The sequence below is a fragment of the Cavia porcellus genome, unplaced genomic scaffold (genome assembly GCF_034190915.1).
Source record: "Cavia porcellus strain 051 isolate PalLab524CR breed Dunkin Hartley unplaced genomic scaffold, mCavPor4.1 scaffold_11, whole genome shotgun sequence".
In the NCBI taxonomy this organism is placed as follows: Eukaryota; Metazoa; Chordata; class Mammalia; order Rodentia; family Caviidae; genus Cavia; species Cavia porcellus.
The window spans coordinates 11,675,927-11,697,166 of NW_026947494.1; the positions used below are offsets into that span (position 1 = coordinate 11,675,927).

Here is a 21,240-nt window from a genome sequence, read left to right on the forward strand (position 1 = left end):
CATTAGAACCAGAATAATACATGTGTATCCAAGACACAAACTATTTATTTATTTATTTATTTAGAGACAAGGCTTTGCTTGATAGTTCAGAGTAGTCTTAGACTCATTATGGAACTCAAGCTGGCCTTAAACTTGACTGTCTGCCAGGCTTCTCTTTTAAACTTCTTATTCCTGGGTTACAAACCAGCCCTGTAAAGCATAAATGGGTCCAATTTGACATCACTGCCACCGAGAGTGCTAGGAATGAGTCCTCCTGCCTCAGCTTCCTGAATGATAGGATTACAAGCTGTACCACAGCACCTGGCCCAAGATGCAAATTTTAGAACCTTTATTCTTATCCAAATTCCCAAGTTATCAAAGCTTAGAAGTATCACCAGTACTGTTTACGGCCCTGCTGAGTCCCATTGATGAGGATTTCGGGAGGAGCAGACAACTTGATCCCTAGGTTTCTAATGTGTATGTCTGCTTCTAGAGCAGCAAGGCCATATCTGAATTACTTCAACAAGTGCTGAATGATTTGTGTGACATACTGTACCAATCAGACCAGTGGTGACGGCCACAGCTTCCTATACAAAGATAGGGGCACTGACTTTGGACTCAGCTATGATCTGTGCTGGCAACATCTGTCTGGAAGACATAGCCGTGGGAGGTGCCAACATGGCTTAAGCCAAGGAGAGCTACCTCAAACCCACGCATGAAATAGTAAGAGAAATGTGAAATTTTAAGACAGGATCAAAACTTTAACTTTGGGCATTAGGACCTGGTAGAGGAAGGCTCACAGTAATTTGGTGCAGGCAACTGAAACACTAGACAACAGGTCTCATCCACATCTGGATACCCAGGATTTAAGCCCACGGTGACCACAGAGTAGGTAAATAGATGATAAAAACTGGTGGAATAAATGAAGGGCACAAATCCATGACCCTTCAAAGAAGCAAGTGGGGTAGACTGAGAGCAAAAATGTCCCCATTCATCCACACTCTCTATGTCTCTACTCTTTAGGATTCTGCAGTTCTTCCTGTGAAGTTCAAGCTCACGTCCCTAGCCCTTGGGCCTGGGCTGGGCTGGAGTCCGCTCTGGTCAGTCGGGCACAATGGCAGTGGTGATGCAGCTTCAGTTCTCGGTCTTGAGAGCCCTTGTGTGCCCCTACCCTTCTACGTGGAGTCTGGCCACACTGAAGGGTCGCCACAGCGACCCAAAGTCTCTACTGGAGCACACAGATTATATTCAACAGAGCTCAGCTGGCCCAGAAGGGCCACCTGGGCTGACTGTTCCATGGAGCCCGTCAAGATCATGAGAGCCATCTCCTGGCCTTCAACTGGCCACAGAGACAGGAGCCCAGTCAAGTTCAAAAGCACCAAGCCAATTTGTGTTTGGGCGAACAAAAACAAATGCTTGTGTTTTGAGCCGATAAATTCTGGAGAGTTTGTAAGATAACAAATTGTGAAGCTCTACTGAATGTGTTCATTCCTAGCACTCTTGGTGGCAATGATGTCAAATTGGACCCATTTACACTTTACAGGGCTGGTTTGTAACCCAGGAATAAGAAGTTTAAAAGAGAAGGCTGGCAGACAGAACCAGCCGAGAAATCACTACACCTGCCCACTGTGGGACCGGCAGAAGCTCACTTCCCCCGAGCTCTGCTGATGGCCCAGGCTGCTTCAAAGCATGGAAGAGGCCAGGCTGTAGATGGCAAAGAATGGGCAGGAACTTTGGGGCTAGTGAATCTTCTAGACTTCAAATTAGCCAAATCCAACACAGTCCCAAGTATCTATGTTTCCTATCAATACTGAAAAGTACGAAGAACTCATGCTCAACCAGACTGGGAGGAAAAATCTAAACTAGAGATCACACTGGTAACCAGGGTTTTTCCTAGAGATACTACAGAATACTCAATCTTTGAAGGAAGCCTAAGACCGTCCATCCAAGGCACTGGGAATTATAAAATACAGCAATTTTCTTTTTCTAACTAGAAAACAGTTCCTTCAGAAACTATGAGATTATAAAGATACTGGTTAAAATGCTATCAAACACACACGAACACTGGCATAAATCTGCCTTACTCAATCTGATTGACTCCGAGATGTCACAAAAAATAACCACTGGGGTCAGAATCTGTGAGGAACCCTTCAGACAGATGCAGGCACACCATGATGACACTCTCCTGGCCGCCCTCCTCTCTCTTACCTCCCTGTCCCTTCCCTCTCTTCTTAGGCTTTCCATGTGGTCAGCAGAGCTCTCTGTAGTCTCAGGCTCCACGGTGAGCACCCACACGGTCCCCTCAGCTACGTCTACTCAGGGAGGAGGGCTTATCTCGCTGCCACCTCTGTGGATCCATCTCTCTGCTATTCCCAACTCTGAGTAACAGGACCTGGAATCACAGGCACGTACTGCTTGATCCGCACATATTTTGTTGGGCCCGCTCTACAGGACAAGCGGGGACTGGATTATTTCAAAAGCAAATGACACCCAGGGCAATTCTGACTCTCACTTCTGTGGTCCTTACAGGATAATTTATGGTAAAAAAGCTCCCAAAATTTAAAGCAGGAAAATGAGCCCTAAATACTAATGATGGATCTTTGCACAGTGAAAATGGCTCACATTCATCTTTAGCAATACCTGATGGAGAAGCATGAATTTTATCAGACTGGGAATATCTAAAAAGAGAAATACATTCATTAAATGCCCAAAAGGCATCATGTTGGGGGAAAGTAAGTAATATCTTAAAAACAAAGAAATGGGTAATGTAGAAAGGACAGCAAAAAGAAGCATGGAATTGGTCATTAAAGTGAAAAAAGACACCACGGTAGTGCTAAACCAGGAGTCTGATGCCAGACAGGAGAGATGCACTAGGCAAGAAGAGTGACCACTAGAAATGTCATATGGATACAGTGAAAATTAAAAAAACTTTTTTTTTGGTGGCATGAAGGAACACAGGCACAAACTCAAATTGCTGGGCTACATCCCCAGCCCTAGCAAAATATTAATTTAGAGGACCAGGTCAAATTCTGGACTTTACTATATAGAGAAGATTAGGCAAAAATTAAGGGCGGGGTTGTGTGAGATACAAACATGCTTTCAGAGCCAGTCCACCCACCCAGCCTTTCAGCATCAACACACAAAAGAACTTTCTCCTGCTCTATCATTGCACGGGTTCTTCCTTAAATGCCATTTTTAAAAAAAATGAGAGGAACTTGAGCAAAGGAAATAAATTCATTAAGGCCATCGGGAAATAGCACCCAGTTAAGTTTTTATGGCAACTGAATCAGTTTGGTCTGAAAAAGGAACAGAGAGAAATGAAGTGGAAACCAGGTTTCTCTGGAGCATTATATCCACTGTGCGGATGAGGTCTGATGACCAGGCAGTCTGTCATCATTGCCGATGGTGGGCCGCTCACGCATGGGACGCGTGCTCCCCTCGACGGCAGCTGAGGCCATAATGCGGCCTCTCCAGGCCAGCACGTCTGGAGTATCTGTGTTTCAGCTCCGTCAGTGTCAGAGCATCGCTGCCACAGCACCGTCATCCCAGAGCTGAGGGCTAAAGCCAAAGGCACACAGCTGCTGCCAGCGGCACTAACAAGTGGACCTGGGTGTAAGTGTCCACTGCAGGTGACACAGGAAGCAGCAAGTGCTTTTGGTGGGGAAATGGCCACTGATGTCCGACAATGGTCCCTCATCACTGAGCTGTGGCTGAGATTAAGGAGAACAAAGGCTGGTTTCTTCTCTAGGAGAAACTCTAAATAACGGAAAGAACACAATAAGAGACAGATGGGAGGCAATGCGAAGGCAGATTTCATGGAGCTGGGAAGGGACCTGGGGAAGACAGGAGATGGGAGAGGGCGGGAGAGGAGAGAAGGGGGAGCAGGGAGATGCTAGATGTGAACACACGGGCTCCCCAGCCTGCACGTCTTCTCATAGATCGCAAAGCTTCACCAACAATTAAAAAAAAGAACGGGCACCATCTCACCGCTCAGTGCAAACGGAGGAGGGAGGAGAACAAAGCTCAGGGTGCTGCGGAGAGCAGGAAACAAGACAGGTTGAACTGTTGGGAGGCCAGTGAAGAAGAGAGGGAGAAATCCTTCCAGTTTGTGTGTTGGGTGTTTAAAAGAAATCGAGATGCGTTTTCTTTGTGACTGAAGAAAGCAGTTGTTTAATACATGGAAAGAAACTTTAATTGCAAAAAGTATCATATGTGATAAAAATAATTAAATGTAACTGGAATGTAGAACCCTTTTGGTTTACTGTAAGCTTTTGTGGTTCTACTTTAAAATAGAAAAATTTCAATTTAACTTGGAAAGTGACATTGATTTGTAGTTCAGTGGCCACAGTTTCAGTAACACAGTGTGTTCAGTTTTTCTCTCACGCAGTTACTGACAGCTAGTAATTACCTATTCAAGCCCAGCTAACAGAGGGAGTTTGCATTTATTTAGCGGTCTAAGTAAAAAGAGGAGGTGCAAAAGAGAAATAACTTGCCAATTTAGATGCATCTTTTACCCTAAAGATGGATGGGATTTCCTGAATACACATTCCATCTTTGGAAATGGCCTAGATCAAATCTAGCAGCAGAAACTGTCTTTGAAAACTCATGGTTAGATTTGAGGGAAAGAAGGGAATCTGTCTCTACCTACCCATACCCTGAGGCTCCGAGCACAAATGAATGAAATGATCGATTTCAATCCTCTGGCTGGATAATTGGTCCATCAGCAGACATGCTATCTTCCAAATCCTTCTTATGGAAGAACAAAATTCTATTTTATGCTGAAAATGAAAGCCATACAAGGCTTTCCCTATTTGCTTTGAGACTCACAACTCTTTGAGTAAACACTAGCTGCCTTAGATTATACAGTAAGGCATTTGGGTTAATCTTCTGGTTGATTGTTTTTTAATTTAACCATTGACATTTATGCTTTTCTTACAAGCAGCAACAATCTTAAGGTAGTGCAGAGGGTTTACAAAGCAAGTTCAGCATTTTATGCAACTGGTTTTGGTAGATGTGTGACACAGGTTCTGAAATCACACTCCTGGGGTTTCAGGAACACCTTGGGGCTACGGGAAAACGGCCCCTAAGGAATCTGCCAGGTCTGTGAACCTGGAAGCTGCCGCTGTAAACATGATCTACCTTTCTTGTTTCACAGAAGAATGTCATGCCAAGAGTGTCTGTGATCTTGAATTTGAATAAAGCAGTATACAAAATTGTTTTTGAGACAGAGTCTCACTATGTGCAGTTCAGGCTGGCCTTGAGCTCACATTGTAGCCCAGGTTGGTCTCAAACTAGCACTGATCCTCCTGCCTCAGCCTCCTGAGTGCTGGAATTACAAGCATGCATCACCACATCTAGCTAAACAAATTTTGATCAATAAAATCATCTGCCATTTGTTCTCACCACTGATAAGCACTGATACCATTGTTCTACTTTATTCTCAACATAATGAGTTCGTGTAACACTGCAGGCCTGTCTCTAACAAAAGCACCTGTTATTTTGCCTACCTTATGGACTGCTATGGTATTTCCTGGTACAATCGCCTATTGATGAAATCACTCCCTCTCCTTCTCATGAATTAGGGACTGGAGACTATCACTTTGTAGAAAAATTACTTTGCATATTTTCCTGAACCAAGAACACCAGTTTCATTCCCTTCATCCTTTGAAATTTTCTTGAGAAACATTTGACAGTTCCCGAAGCAGTCTGTTATTCTGGTCAATATATTTAAGCTGATGAAGAGCAATCAGACACGTGCAAAGCTGGACACAGTCAGATGCTTACCGATGAGTGTGTGAAAGACGGCGGCGATGACTCCGGCCACCACCATGCACAGGACAGCTTTGGTCCTGTCCCGCTTGCTGTTCACGAACACCAGGCCCACGTTTTTAAAGTCACTCATGGGCCCCGTGAAGAACTTCATCAGGGAATACGCCAGCCCGTAGCTAGCCAGCATCTCCACTGCATCCTCCTTGACGGCAGCGATGCCCCGGTTCAAGGCCTGGCAGGGGAGAGAACCACAGTAACATTAGAAACGGCATCCCACCGTGGGGGTCAGGCCTCTAAAATAAAACCCAGTGGTGACGTTTCTAGAGAACCGCTAAGTGGGGCAGAGGGTAAATCGCACTGTCATTTGATAAAGCATATTGGTTTTCATTTTCATCCACATCAGCTTCAGTATGAGCACCTTTTTGTCAGGGGTGCACCTGACCATGATGGTTAAAGTAGCAGGAAAAAAAACCCCAAGTATTTTATATTAGTACCAGAAAAGAATTCTAAGGAGTTTTGGTTAAAAGCTGACTTTTTGAAAAAACTCAGTATTTGCAAATCTACATGATAGCAATAGATGCTCTGGAAGTGAACCAACAACTTTATATGGAGGGGGTGATGATTTTTTTCTTGAAAGAAGGAGCACTGAAGTGTATGTTTGAGTGTGCTTGAGTAACCTCAAACACCGTGCCTGTGTTCTTCGTGGTAAAGAGAGTTCTGTGCAGTTTAAAAGCCACTCATTATACATCGATGTATGCTATCCATCTGATTCGTGCTGTCTGCAGGCAATGCAGTCCTGAGCGCTCTGCACACAGATGCATGCACAGTATTTCTGCAGGATGCTCGTTTAGGATGCTGTGCTCACAGAAGATTCTGATCGCTTTAGCCCTCTGCAGAAGAGACCTTCTTAGCTGTAAGGTTCCAAACCACCTCTCCCACCCGGCAGACAAACATCACTGGAGATGCCAGAATGGGTTTCCGGGCAGCGAGAACTCCATGACTAAAACACCTCGGGAACACTGTCCTGTCTTATGGACAGGCCACTGAGCAGAGAAGCTGGCTTTCAGTATCTGGTATTCTTTAAAAAACAGGCTGTTTTTAAGAACAGTTTGAGTCAAATGGAATGGAAATTACAGATGTTCCCATTTGCCCTCTGCTCCCACCAACACCCAGCCTCACCTCCTGACTACCGACACTCCACACCAGAGTGGCCCATCACCCCATACCAGAGTGGCCCATTGTCACAACCGACCCACCTGCTTTGACACCTCCCTATCCCCAGTCTAGAGTTCGCCCCAGTGCTCATGCCTGGTGGGCGTGTACAGTCTATGAGTGTGAGAAATGCAGATGTCACAACCATCAGCCTAGTCACATTTTTAAAAAAAAACCTACACTGAGGTCTTTATCATTTCTCACTCTTCCAACAGACATGGTAACATTTATAAAACTCATAGCGGTCTCTATGGCATAAACTTGAAACAGAAGAAATGAAAGCTCTTGGTGGTTCTGTTGTTGAGGCAAATAGAGTCCACAATGTTCTCTACAAACATATACATCTAGTTCAGTTTTACTGAGTACTACCTGGCCATGCCCATTAAAGCTTATTTACACACCACTTAATGGGCAAATAGGCACATGAAAGAGAAAAGGCTGAATACATCGAATGAAGCCAACCAATCTTCAAATGTAATATTTAAGACTCATACTACATTATAATAAACCCAATCTACTGTCTCTCTGAATCAAAGAAAGCATCGACTATAAGGTATGTTATTAATTTGATACCATTACGGAATAAAAAAACATTTCTAGTTATAATTGGATCCAACTGTTGTAAGATATATCCAGATGGCAGAGATGCTAAAGTAAGTGTGTGTGTGTGTGTGTGTGTGTGTGTGTGTGTGTGTGTGTGTTAGGGTGGGGGTGGGGTGCAGTGTGCCTCAGAGTCTATGAAAGGAGCTATTTCATGTTACACTCAAAGTTATTCGTCAGATTCAAAGGCTGATGTGGGTTTTAGTTCCTAACAATACCATCAGCATGCTCAGCAGAGGCCCAGATCGGAATAATCAGCAAAACTCAAGGGCTTTAAATTCTTTGCCTATACTTTGTTTTATCCCTTTTCCTAGGAAATACAGCTGCCCGGCACAATGGCCACTCACAGAATTGAACATTCTTTGTGAAGCACTGTTAGAGGGGAAAACTGTGTAAAGGGAAATAGCACTGTGTAAAAGTGACTTTGAAAAAATCCAGAATGAAAATGTATGATAACTAGAAATTTACTGTCATCCTTCTGACAAGGTTGGATATAAGCTGATTCTGAACATTGTTTCTAATTATTTCTCGAATTTTCTTTTTCTTTCTTTCCAGTAATAACTTAAAAACTTCCGCAAGAGCCTTCTCAGCCTCTGCAGAGCGCTCCTGCCATACTTCTCCTAGAAATAAATTTTCTCTCCTACTGATGCTAATTAAGTACCTTAATGCTTGAAAACAAAATAAAAACCAAGAAATGCCCTGATAATAAATCCTCTTTTTGATATCTACATCTATTCCCACTCTGTGTCAAAAGTTAACATGTGATCATCCACCACTCTTTCAGACCTTCCCAGGTGGGGTTGGTGCCCCACCTGGAACTTAAGACCGGATAGTGCATGCCCAGCTGCTGGGAGGTGGCTACTAATGGCCACAGCTGTGTCCTCCTCAGGGCAAAGTCCCCAGCCACTCTGTGCGGGTGAAATACATCTGACTCCCACTTAGAGTCCAAGCCCTGGGAAGCCAATGGCTGGCTGGTGCAGGGTCTAAAGCAGGAGGTCCCCTGCCTGCACATGGGCCACTCTGCTACCTTTCACACTCAGGCGTCCCCACAGGACCAGGGGAAGCAGCCTCCAGCGGAGACCAAGCCTAGCTGAACTTCTCCCCGGGGCTCCATCTGGCTCCCTGGCTTCCCTGCTCATTAAACCCCAATACACAAGAATCCACACACACAGGCTTTGCTTCCAGAGAACTCAAGGGAGGACACTTTCCAATTAGTCGTCTCCCAGACACCAAGAACCTGTACAGCTTGATCTTTCTTTCTCCAAATGTGTGACTGTGAACTGTTTACTCATTTTTATTCCTCAAAAAAACATGTTAAAATTTAAACAATATACATTATTTAGCACAAGTTTCAGAAGCACCTGCTAGCACACTTAAATAATGTAGGACCAGACTGTTTTTTGTGTCTTCTTGGCAAAGCCTTGTTTTTGCTAAAAAGAGCCAGGTCCTGGCTGGGGAGCTACTGCAGTGTTTTCTATTTCCTGGATCTGGGTCCCAGCCCTAGGGCTGAGGCAGGTGGGAGGAGGAAGGGCGCGGGTAATGATAGTTCTAGCTGCAAGACTCCGTGAGAAAATTTCCTTTGGCTCGACGATTATGGTAATTTGAAGAAAAAGCAGAGGGTTCAGAGGCACCAGGCTTGAGCTCGGGTGGGCTTCCGTCACTCAGCTGCCCAGTGGGCCGAGGGACTCTGTGTTCCCTGAAGCAACCTGAGTGGTCCTAGACAGACAGGCAGGTGGCAGGCAGGGCACCAATCACCACCTGGCTTGGCAAGGTGCTGGAAGCAGGGACTTTTTCTGCTCACCACTGTACCCCAGCCACCCCACCCCACTGTAACACTGTGAGGGTCTGCAGAATGAGCACGCCAGTGAGCTGCACCTGCTGCTGGGAACTTTAATATTTGTCCTACTTTTTACAGACTTAAGAAAACTTTTAGTTATGAGGTGTTATTGCTTGCAAGGTGTAGCATGGATATAACACTTTAAATGACCATATTACATATACTCATTATTTGAAAACTCTATCCTGATGTCAAGACACAATAGAATGTAAGAAAAAGGCTTTAGAATTTTTGCTGCTTTCATGGCCTTGACCCTCACAGTCATCATTTGTAGCAAGCATTTCCCCCAGTTTGTCCGTGTCTGTTTCATTATTTTCTTTTGATACCATAAATATTATTATACCGTACTGATTATTTTATGGGGTTTGTTTCCACACTTTTAGGCTTTATCATTCTTACCAATCTAGACCTAGGATAGTCCTGCTCTAGATTATGGCTTCATTTGCACATTAACCTTTTTAATCTCAGTGGAATTTACCATCTGAGACATGGATCAAAATTAACTTCCTGCAAGTAGTTTCTTGTTTCAAAACTACTTAATGTATAAACCACTCAATGCTTATTGATTTGGGATGGATTCTTCCCGGTCCAGGTCCATAGTCTCTTACGTGTCCTTCGGTCACCTACTGTATGCGCCATCTGTCTCTATTTGCTCACCATAGTTTTCTTCAAAGCGTGGTCACCGCCTGTCATATTGCATGGGTACTTTCCTCCTCTACCTGAATGCTAAGTCCCAGGGAGCTGACCTATGTATCACTGCAACATCCCAGCCCTACAACATGGGAGATGAAAGACGAAAGGATGAAGTGAAAATGCCCAAGGCAGTACAAACATTTCCTACGATGTGCTCTGGAGAAAAGAAATACACCGACGAGCTGGATACCTCTGGGAGGGGCTTACTTAGACAGCTAAAGCAGTTCCACCACTCCCCCTGGAGCCAGCTGGATGAGGGGCAGGAGGCAGGCAGAGCCCTGCAGAAGGCGCTGGCTGGTGCTTAGCAAACAGCAGGAGTCAGGAAGAGATGTGGGCGTGAGGGAGAGGGTGAGGAGGCAGGGTGGCAAAAGCAGGCGATACCAGCATATTCCAGGCCGGGGGAAGAACCTGTCTTGTTCCATGATCAGCTGGAGTTCATGAAAGGTCCCGGGCAGAGGTGGGATAGAGGCTCTGGCAGCTGCAATGGTGGGAGTGGTCTGGCCAGCGAGGGGAGAAGCAGGAAGGTGGCAGTGCTGTGGAGCTGGGCACAGAGGCACAGGCCTGTAATCCCAGCACTCTTAAGAGATTTTGAGGAGGGAGGATCACAAGTTTGAGCCCTGTCTGGGCAACTTAAGAACTTAGGAGACCCTGTCTCAAAATAAACTACCAGTAGGCCAGGGATGTAGCTCAGTGTTAAGGCTCTGGGGTCATTCCAAACAAGAGCTCTATGAGGATCCAGGCCCAAGATGGCAGTGACTGGACCAGAGGAGGTAGAGGAGATGGACGATGGACTGATTGGCAAGCAGCCCTGGGATCCAGGGAAGGACTACATGGTTGGCTTGAGGGAAGGGAGGAATTGAGGGTGACGGAGAGTCAGTGGCCAAGTGGGGCAGCGACTCACTGAGATGGGAATGTGGGGGAGAAATGGCCAACCCCCAGTGGGGCCCTGGCAATGGATCCACAATGCCCATCAGAATTCCAACACAGAAGTCAAGTAGAGAGTAGATGTGAGAGCCAGGAGCCCAAGGAGCTGGCTAGCTGTGGATATTTAAAGCTTTAGGATTAAATAAGACCACTGGGAAAGGACACAGAAAGGAAAAGAGAACCCTGCATCCCAGCCCGAGGCACTTCTGGGATCAGCCTCAACAGATCAAGCCAGGACCAAGACCAAGAACAGCTGCTGTGCTGGGGAAGATTCGGCTCCTAAAGTGACTGGGATGACCTTGGAATAAATGGGACCCCGAGGAAGACATGTCTGGCCCAAGACATTTGCAAGCATGGCCATAGCCCTGCTGTGTAAAGGCAAGTTCACAGGCTTTCCAAGGCCCAGACCGGACAGAAGCACAGGGCTCTTCAGTTTCAGACCTCCACACCCAGCAGTGGGCAGCGGCAGCCTTAAATGCACATTTGCTTCCAGAAAATTCCTGGGGCATCACATGTGCCTTTGTAGTTTGCTGCCTGATTTTTTTCCACAGTAAGTTGGCCAAAAAACCACCCCCCAAAAAACAAAAAAACAAACCCACAGGATATTAAAAACTGTAGCCCCTAGGGAGATGACTATGAAATCCCACAGGTAAGAAATGATCTCGCTGGGATGAACTGTCTACATCAATAAATCCTAAGAGTCCCTGACATTTTAGATTTGGGATCTGGAGACCAGAAAAATGGCTAATTCTGCAGACTGAGATTCTTTGGGACAAGTCGCCAGCTCCCCCTGACCTGCCTGTTGTTTATGCTGGAGTTAGCAGAGTAGCCCTAGCCAGTGGGACAGAGGTTGTGCCCCGAGGCACAGGCCATGTGGGGACCTTTCCTCCCTTGGGTCCTTGAGGCATCAGTGTGTACACAGGTTGTTTCTCTGAGCTTGGCACAAAAGCTGAGTCAGTGAGCCACCGCCACGGCCTCTGTCACGGAGGGGCGCGCTGGTGTGATGACAGCATTCCTATCCTGTCCTCCTATGACTTCAGCATGGGCTGGAACTGCTAGGTGAGAGCCTGGAGTGCTGCTCTAGGAACAAGTCTTCCCCGCTCCCGCCGGACTCCTCAAACAGCTCTCTCCTTCTCCAGAGTGACCCTGCACAGGCCTTGGCTGCAGACAGCACCTCCCAGATGAAACTCCTGGGGGGGGCCAGCAGAGCATGCCAGTGTTGTGTGCCAGGGCGAGGGCCCCTCTGCGGCACTCTGTGGGGGCAGCCCTGCCCTTCCGGCTTTCAGCTTGGGGTGAGCATCCTGGCTCTCTAGGGCTGCTTCTGACCACTTGGCTTTTCTACTACCTCCCTGCTGCTTTGACACTCATGGCACAGAACACATTCCATCTGATTTCACCTTTCCTAAGAGATGCCCCATAGAATCCCAAACAGGGGAGTCAAGAAGTCTCTCTGGCCCCTATGATTTTCAGGGGTATCTGGCCACGGGCTTCTCCACACCTCAGCTCTGGAGGTGGGGGGTAGTTTTACAACTGTCTGTTCCACCACCACCATGAGGTCACAGTTCTCTGACCTCCCCTTCTCTCCTCTTCTCCAGCACCCTGCTCCCTTGTGGTCATACCTTTGATTTCACTGTTTTAAGAGTTGTTTCACCACTCAAATTTCAATGAAAATCCAAGCTCTGGGCTGCAATCTTCTGCTGGGTCAGCTCCATTAAACTGGTGGCCCCCTTCTCTGTGGACTCCTGTTTCCCCTTCTAGCCTCCATCTCCTGGTCACCACTTTGGCCACACTCTCACAATGCCCATAAGTGACTGCAAGTCTCTAACCCAGGTTTCATCAGATCACTCACTTCTTGTGCTCTTAGCTCTATTTCCAGACTTCTGCTTGGGCTTTTTGAGCTACCAGACTCATACAGAGAAGCCTGCCGCCCGCACAGCACAGCATCTAGCTTCTTGGGGCTCGCGGCTGCTCAGCAGGCCTCGGGCCTTCCCCAGTGCTCTGAGACTGCACAGTTCCCTCCTGCTCAGCAGATGACCTCACCTCTTACATCACCTGCTGTATGGAACTTTTCAGGTAGAGACTACATTTCTTGTTGCTGCTTTGCCTAAAACAGTGAAAGTCAACAAAATGTTCATTCCAAACCTTCCCTCACCTCTGAAATGCTATTACAAAGGAGAGGCCAGTCTGCCCAGGGAGGCCCACGGCTGTGACGGGGCTCGGCAGGTATGTTTCTCCAACCCTCTTAAGAGCCTTCTTCAGATTAAGTCTCTTTCTCTCCTGTGCCTCTGACCTTTGCTACTCGGATGGTTCCTGGCAAGGTTTATGCTGCAAATGTCTCATCCACCTCTGAAGGAAATCTCCTTGGGACCCCATCCTGCCTCTCTCCCGTCTCCTTCCTCTGTGCTCTGCAGTGCTCTGTGCAGATCCGACTCCTTGCACTCACCAGGCCGAGCTGTGGCCGCCTGGTCACCCTACAGCTCATCTCACGGGTCTGTTAACTCCCGGAGGCCTGGGCTTATTGGTTACCTTTTCCTGCTCTCCTTAGCACCAAGAAGGCCTGAACTCAAAGCATGAACAGGTTGTGGGTTACTGTAATCTGTAACGACACTGGGTCTTTTCATGAACAAAAATCCTCCAACTGTAGGCTTAGTTATCTGGTTTGAAAGAGTCCAACAATTTTCAGTAGACTCTAAGAACTTAAAATATGCAGTGACGACCGGAGCACTGCATGTATCCTCGTCATTCTGATGTTTTCCCAGTAGATGGGTAGGAGCTGCCCCTGGGGTTTCCACCACGTCACATCAAGCACCCAGTGGCTGCTTGACTGCAGACACAGACACAGATAATATACAGGCTGGGGCCACTGAATTAGCCTCCCAAGTGTAAAGCTTGAATCATGCTTTTCTGACGTCTCTCTTCCCCTTCCTCTGGATGTCGAAGGACAAACTGTTCCTTGTGGAGTCGAACCCTGCAGCAGAATTTGGGTGTTGTCACAAAAAATCAGATTTCCATGCAAAAGATAACAATATCTTTTCTGACCCCGCAGAAGCAGAAAGAACCCTACTAAGGGCTGAGTGCCATGGACTGGTACCAGGGTGACAATGTCTAAATTCTGAAAGAAGGTGCCTGTGAAGGCACAGGGTGTTCCAAAGAGATACCTGTGCAGTTCAGGAAGTGCCAGACTTGTACCTGGGGTCTGATCCTGTACCCGACCATCCATGTCCATTTGGGGACAAAAAAATAGCTATGTTGCTCATATGGAAATGGATTTTCAAATTGCAGTTGGAAAATGGTACTACTTCCTAAAATAGCAAGAGATGATTACATGAAATACTCAGAGTCTCATTTTTTATTTTTAGTAAGAAGAATCGTACTTTCACTTGCCTCCTCTTGGATCAGAGAAACCAGAGACCTAAGGTCTGGGCAATCATTTTGTCTCACCAGGAAACAGCCCAGACTGCCTTCCATCCTTTTGATAAAAGATCACGCCTCTGTCCCTGGCTTCCATCTTCCTGCTACTCCTATTATGACACAAAGTAAACTGACTACTGTGGCAGGCGAAATACAGTTTAAAAAATCCTCCTTCGACTCAGCATCTCCAGAGAGTTTGCATCTGCGGCAGTGTACGCAGGTCAGGAGCATGGAGCTTGGCACGGCCACCTATGCAAGGGAGGGCTTCTTCCAAGATGGGTCATCAGTCTTCTTGAATCGCCACCCTCGCCAGGAGTCTGGCTCCTGTAATTTTCCACTGTTATTGTTCTGTTTGTATTTTAAAAAGCGGTTTGGGTTAAATTAGATCATTTGTCTTCCCGGTAGTTTTCCAGCTACATTTTATTTTCTCAAGGATCTATATGGCTCTCCGTGACACAGCCTTGCTCTGTTTAGCGGCACCCTCGCCAAGAGCCTGCTGCCCACGCGTGCGAGGCTGTGGTGCAGAGGCAGCAGCTGTCGGAATGCAGCCAGTCTCTTCGGATGCCAGGGTGACTGTGTTGTGCAGCGCTGTCCATATTTAGTGCTTCCTGAAAACCCCAAGACGACCCTGGGCAAGCCAAAATATGACACTGTTTTTTTGTTGTTGTTGTTTTTGTTTTTCCCTATCACTTTCCAAACCTGGAGAGGAGCTTTATAAAGGACAGAAACAAACTACCAAGAGGATACGGAAGTTCTGGCTGACTCAGTTTTCTGCTGATGGTTTCCTCAGAATGTCCAGGGAAATCAAAAGCATCTTAGGGGAAGGTCTTCTTAATTTGAATTGTTTGTTTGTTAAGGATAAATTTTAGTGTCATAGGTCCTCCTCTGGTCCTCTTGATTTTTCATGTAAACATGAACCCTATTTGCCTAAAGAATTTAACTTTGATTCAAGATGGCAGAAGGGTGCTCTGAAACCTGTAGCATCCTCTTAAAAAAAAAAAGCCAAAGGCTTCCTGTGACGTTTGAGAGTCTATTTACTCCTCACCTTGTTGCCACACCCTTAGTTTTACTGAAATACCAACATTTTTTACTGTTACCCAAATCCCTATACTTCCTACTCCACTTTTTGTATTTAAAAAGATATATGAAAAAAAAATAAAAAGATACATGGATCCCAAATGGTATTTCTTGGCTGAAATGTCAGGCTTATGTCCAGTCACTTTAGAACTGAGTTTTGCAATAGTGCCAACTCCATACGTAACAGTAAAAGATTAACTTTGGGATTTTGGAAGTCTTCCTACTAGCTCTTTGTGCTACTTCTCTCCCTGCCTAGCAATAACTGTTTTCTGGATTACTCTAGTACCTTAACCTTGGCTAGGGATCTCTAAGCAGCTCTCAGTCTCTACTCCTTTTCCTGATGTTACTGCAGTACTGAGAGAGGTACGCTCTGCCCTTCATTCCTTTACTCCTTTCAGTGCTGGGGATTGAGCCCATGCTCATTGCTACGCTGGGCAAGCGCTCTACACTGAGCTACACCGCAGCCCTTCCACTGATTGCCACAAACGCATTTGTACTAAGCCGAGGGACAGTGAAGGCTATTTGTATTTGGACCTTAGGAAATCCAGTGATCATGATAATAGTGGTGATGAAGGCTTCAGAGCAGCTGGGACTGCCTGCATGGTAGCAGACACTGTTCTGAGATCTTTACTTCCCCCGATGCTGTGCGAAGGGGGCTTATTATTTCCCAGCTTGCTCATGAAAAAACTGGTGCATGAGATGCAAGTCGCTTGTCTTGGTGGCTGTGAAGCTGGGGAGGACCCCAGGGGTTCCACCTCAGCCTGTGATCCTCAGCCTTGCTTTCTCACACTACACCAGACCTTCCTTTCACTCTGAATTAGATTCTGCTCAATACCAGTACTTTAAGAGTACTAACTATTGAAACAAAGGGAACTTCTGGGGAAAGACTAGTTTTGTACAATCTCAAAGATCCTGAAGGTGATTCTAAATGACAGGTGACAGGTATAAATGTAGAGCAGAAACTCTGGGATGACAAGGACATCATCTCTCCAAGCCACACCCAGAAAATCGAGAATAAAAGAAACCTGGTCAGTTATATTCTGCATTCAGCACAATGCAGCTGAGGAAGGGTTTGAAACCTGTGAACGCAGCTGCACGGGGCCAGCTGGCAGAGCTTAGCACGGGCTCGGCCATCACCAATGGTGAGGGGCTGCTAAGAGACTCTACGGCAACAAGATGCAGACAGAAGTGCTTATGAGCGGCTTTCACACATGGCTGCTGTATCATCTCGGTATGTCTAACTCATCTAATGTTTCTGTTTACCTCTCTGCTATGAGTCTCACTTTTGTGCGGGGGTCTAGTTAGGACTCACCCTTGGCATTTATGTATCTGGCACACATCGAGTCTTGGAAATGATTCTAAGAGCCTGGCCTTTCACCTTGATTATTTGGGAGGTGAGTGAAAAAGAGCAAAAATTAGTACAATCAGCAAGCTGGTTGGCCTGGCCCATAGAGAGCCTTACAAAGCCCAGCCCATTAGGAATCAGTAACACTGACCCTAACTAAGGACCCAGGCTGGTCATCACCTCCCCACCCCCAACTCCTACTGCCCCATCTCCCTCCCGCTGTTACAGGCTTGCAGGATTGATTTACAGCTATTGTAGGGAAAGCAAAATCATCTTGATGAATTAAGCTGTTAGAACACAATAGAGGAAAGGACAAAGGACATCACTATGGCACAAGCAAACCAGGAAAGTGTCACATGGTGTCTTAGCTGCAGCAGGGACTTAAGAGTTACATGCCCTGAATTTATGTGGTCTTTACATTTATGACCATGCTTTATGTCTACTGCTTTTTCACCTAAAACACTGATACAAGAGAGCAATAACCCCGAGAATCAAGTGGATAAAATTAAAGTGCTTAGGAAATTTCTAAAGCTAGAAAAATGAAGACATTTTTTATCACTTACGTTTCATACATATATGAAACAGTACATGCATGTGTGGAATTTCCTTCTGTAAATACAGATTCACTACAGCTCAGGGCTTGTCTCTTTGAAAATCAGCATAACCCAGGGAGTTTCAAAACCCTTTGGCTTTTGTCTTTTCACCTATATGGGTGTGGGAACAAAGGGGACGCATTTTGCTCTCAGAGCTCTGGAAGGATGACTCATGTTAGAAGGCATATCCTTGTTGGAATCTAACAATTCTTTCCAGAAACATGAATTGATGGATCACATGAAGAACAGCAACCTCCTGCATAAGGGTACCACAAACACTTGGACATGGCCTCACAGTTTACCTCATTGGTTTTCCTCTAACAATGTTGTAACAGTGAGCATTGGAAATTCTCAAGTTGTAGGTGAGGATACCAAAGCTTAAAGAGATGCCACATCTTGTCTAAGGCTTTTGGTTTATATGTGGTGGTGCCCAGACTAGGCTCAGTGATGCCAGCTTCTCCTCCCAGGAACACCAGAGGGAAGCTTGGGAGGGGACAGGACAGGGACAGAGACACCCCTCCATCACCATCAGTCCAGCAGAGCAGGGGAAGGGTCTCTGTGTCCCACACAGAAATGATGCACAACCTGTCCATGTGCTTACACGCAAAAAATAAGCATGACAACAGGAAATGGTTATTTTTATGCCACGGCTCTTTCATTAGGGAATGGGAGGTCCTTATACGGAACCTAGGTTAAGCTGAGTTAAAACTTCTTTTCCTCTCAGATGGGATAAGGAGCAGCATAATAAAGACCCTGTGAACAACGTTTCCATGGAGATCCCCAAAGAAAAGAAGAAAGACTCTTAGTGCTGTCTCTCTTTTCTGCCTTGCAATTTTCACCTACACAGATGAGTGAGACCCTGGAACACGCATCTGTTGAAGTTAGCACAACTCCATTCGAGGCCCCAGTGGCCCCAAACAGAGAAGACTGTGGTGCTGTTCCCACGACAACAGGACAACAGTCTGGCCCCACCTGGCTGTAGCAAGGTCTGCGGGCCATGCCCAGCACTCCTGCAGCAGCTCTGGACACTGCGCTAAATCTTATGCATGTGGGGTTCAGGTTTTTCTTAGTTTCTGCTGATCCTTCTTATAGCTGAAGGCTGACATCAGACAGTGAAGACTCCCACAACTATCCATTGCCAAAGCAGGGTTATTTAAGCCTTTGTAAGTCCTGTGAGATTTCTAGTCAGTGCTGAGATCCACCAGCAAAAAGCACTAATTAGATGAGTGCTAAACCTTACCAATGAAACTGAAATTATGCTAAAGTATCACTTAAGAAAATATTAACATAAATGCGCACTAGGAGAATAGCACCCTTGGTCTTCTCTAATGAAACTCCTCACAGTGTGTTTATTATTTAAAAGTAATCAATGCCAAGGAAAAAAGAAAACTAAAAGCCTATTTCCTTTCTTTACTTCTGATGGACTGTGCTTAGACTGATAAACTTCATCAGAACAACATCAGATTAATAAACTGCCTCTTTCCCATTACAAGAAAGAAAAAGTGATAAAAGTTCTTTGGAGTAATTCAACAAGTACTCCTAAACTAAAGAACACTCTGTAGTATTTTGTTGGCGTGTTTATAATAAGGCTCAAATAAATGGCGAAGCAAGCTGTGTTTCTTGATGACAGACATGTCAGGAACATGTCTGTTGACAGACATATCAGAGATCTCTCTGATTTCACTGCAAGTGTAACTCAGTCTCACTCCAGCAGCTTGAGTTTTCACTTGGACCTAGGCAATGTGATTTTTAACTTCATATAGGAGAAAAGCACCCCTTCCAGCCCCAGAGAAAGTGCTCACAGGAGGGCAATCATGGGACACACGCACACGCAGAGCTACCCTACCTCAATAAGTCAGGGAAATAAATTTGAAACAAGACTGCTATCAGATCAACACAAATTAAAACAATGGATAACATCTAGCGCTAGCAAAGATAAGGCATAATGGGAAACTTTGTGTAGTTTTGTCAGGCACATAAACTGCTGGAGCTTTGAGGAAAAAGAACGTCAAGAGGTATTAACAGCGCACCAACCTCCTTGGATCCAGTAATCCCCCTTTAAAAATCTGTCTAAACACCTCATGACAAACATGCAAAGCCATTCTTTAAAGCAGCCTTTGTAATGGCAGACAGCTGGCATCAGTGTCCACCAAGGTGAGAGAGGAATAATTATGGTACATCCTCAAGGGAGCATTCTGTGCAGCACATGAAGTGAAACTGAACGTACTGAGCTAGTGGGAAGCCCAGGATGCAGTGCAGGGCAGAAGTAAGTTGCACCTTAAGAAACCGTATATTCTAATTAGTTTAAAAAAAGTATATTCTAATTGGTTAAAAATGCACAAATATATTTGCATAAGTAGAGAGTTGGTGTTATGGTTTATGTCTAAGTGGCCCCTCCCAAACGTCATGCAATCATGGACATGGCTGAATCTAGCATTTCTGATTGCTTTGTTGTCTAGTTCTGGGATTGGTGATGTGAGTGCTGTACCCGCCCAGGGGCGGAACCAATATACAATGTAAGGGCGGGAAGCAGGTGTGTTTTGTCCCCTTTCTGCCCTTTAGCTCTTGCTGTTTGGGGCCACCATGGACAGCTGCCCCTCAGCCATGCCATCCTGCCTTGGAGCTAGCTGAGTATGGACTCAAACCTCCAAAAACTGTAAGAAATAAAACCTTCCCTTTCTGCACTTTGGGCATTAGGTATTTTGTCTCAACAATGAGAAAAAAGTAACCAAGATAGTTGGAGAGTGACATATACCACTTATAATATTGTTAATATTGGCTATTTTAGGAGGCGGGGGGGGGCAGAAAGAAGCAAATTACTAACAACACGCATCTGTACCCCTTCACTTACTAAAAGAACAGAACTTCTGTTGGTTTAAAATGACAGAAAGAAAGACACAGAAAATAAAAAATACCTAAATTCCTAAGTTGCAAAGCCAAAGGTCCTATCACCCTGGAGTGCAAATGTTGGTGTGTTTTTGGTGGGCTTTGAGTGATCTCAGGGTGTTATCTCAGCAGACAACTCCCTGCTCATTTCGCTTAAAAAAAACAGTGACCACAAAGGGGTTTAAATGCCAGGATGAATACTAGGAGCTGCGTGCTGACTGAAGGATATCTGTGAGGTTTCCAAACCTTTGGACATGAGGAAAGAGAAGTCGTCTCTGCTTAACTCCCTGCCTGCTGCCATCCATGTAAGCTCCTCGTGGCCTCCCCTTTTTCACAACAGCATGCACCATAATTTGCTGACAAACAGGTAATCGAATTATAATACGGCTGTTTGAGCATGAAACTCTTCATCTCACTCTGCAAGTGAAGAAAGCTTCTTGGAATTTTTGAAACACAGGACTCTCAGCACTGCACTTGTTCAAACTGTAGATTATGGAGCCCAGGCTTCCAATTTCAGCACCGTTACCTCACCCCAGCCGGATGTCTTTCTGTTACCCTGTGGGCATCTTAGGAGCAGGTCAGTCGTTCCTCCACTGTGAATGGCCCTCTCCTCAGTCTGAGCCCTGCACAGCTGCTCCGGGCACAGGTACTATGCTCATTCCTTATTACTCCAGAGAGCCATGTCACCCCTGCAGACATGCTACAGTGTATTCGCCCAGCACTAGGTTTGCTACTGAGCCGTGCATATGTTACCAGAGCCACATGGATGTTAAATTTTGTATGGCCACTGTCTCGTGTCCGTGTGTCAGCAAAGAGCTCAGCATCAGGCAGATACTTAGACCATACTCAGTCTGTTTATACATTTTTTTTTTTTTAGTTTATTAGCACAGGTGGTAGAATATAATGTTTACACC

At 45.7% G+C, this 21,240-nt stretch overlaps 1 protein-coding gene and 1 pseudogene across 1 annotated transcript in view; one reads left to right on the forward strand and one right to left on the reverse strand.

Annotated features, from left to right (window-relative positions):
* The window catches only part of Ankh (ANKH inorganic pyrophosphate transport regulator), a 133,658-nt gene that overhangs the window by 46,098 nt on the left and 66,320 nt on the right, over positions 1 to 21,240 (reverse strand). The window contains exon 2 of the mRNA XM_003466724.5: positions 5,764 to 5,980. Coding sequence (XP_003466772.1) covers positions 5,764 to 5,980 — 217 coding nt within the window. The remainder of the gene's footprint in view (positions 1 to 5,763; positions 5,981 to 21,240) is intronic.
* The window catches only part of LOC106026969 (methionine aminopeptidase 2-like), a 39,583-nt pseudogene continuing 29,179 nt past the window's right edge, over positions 10,837 to 21,240 (forward strand).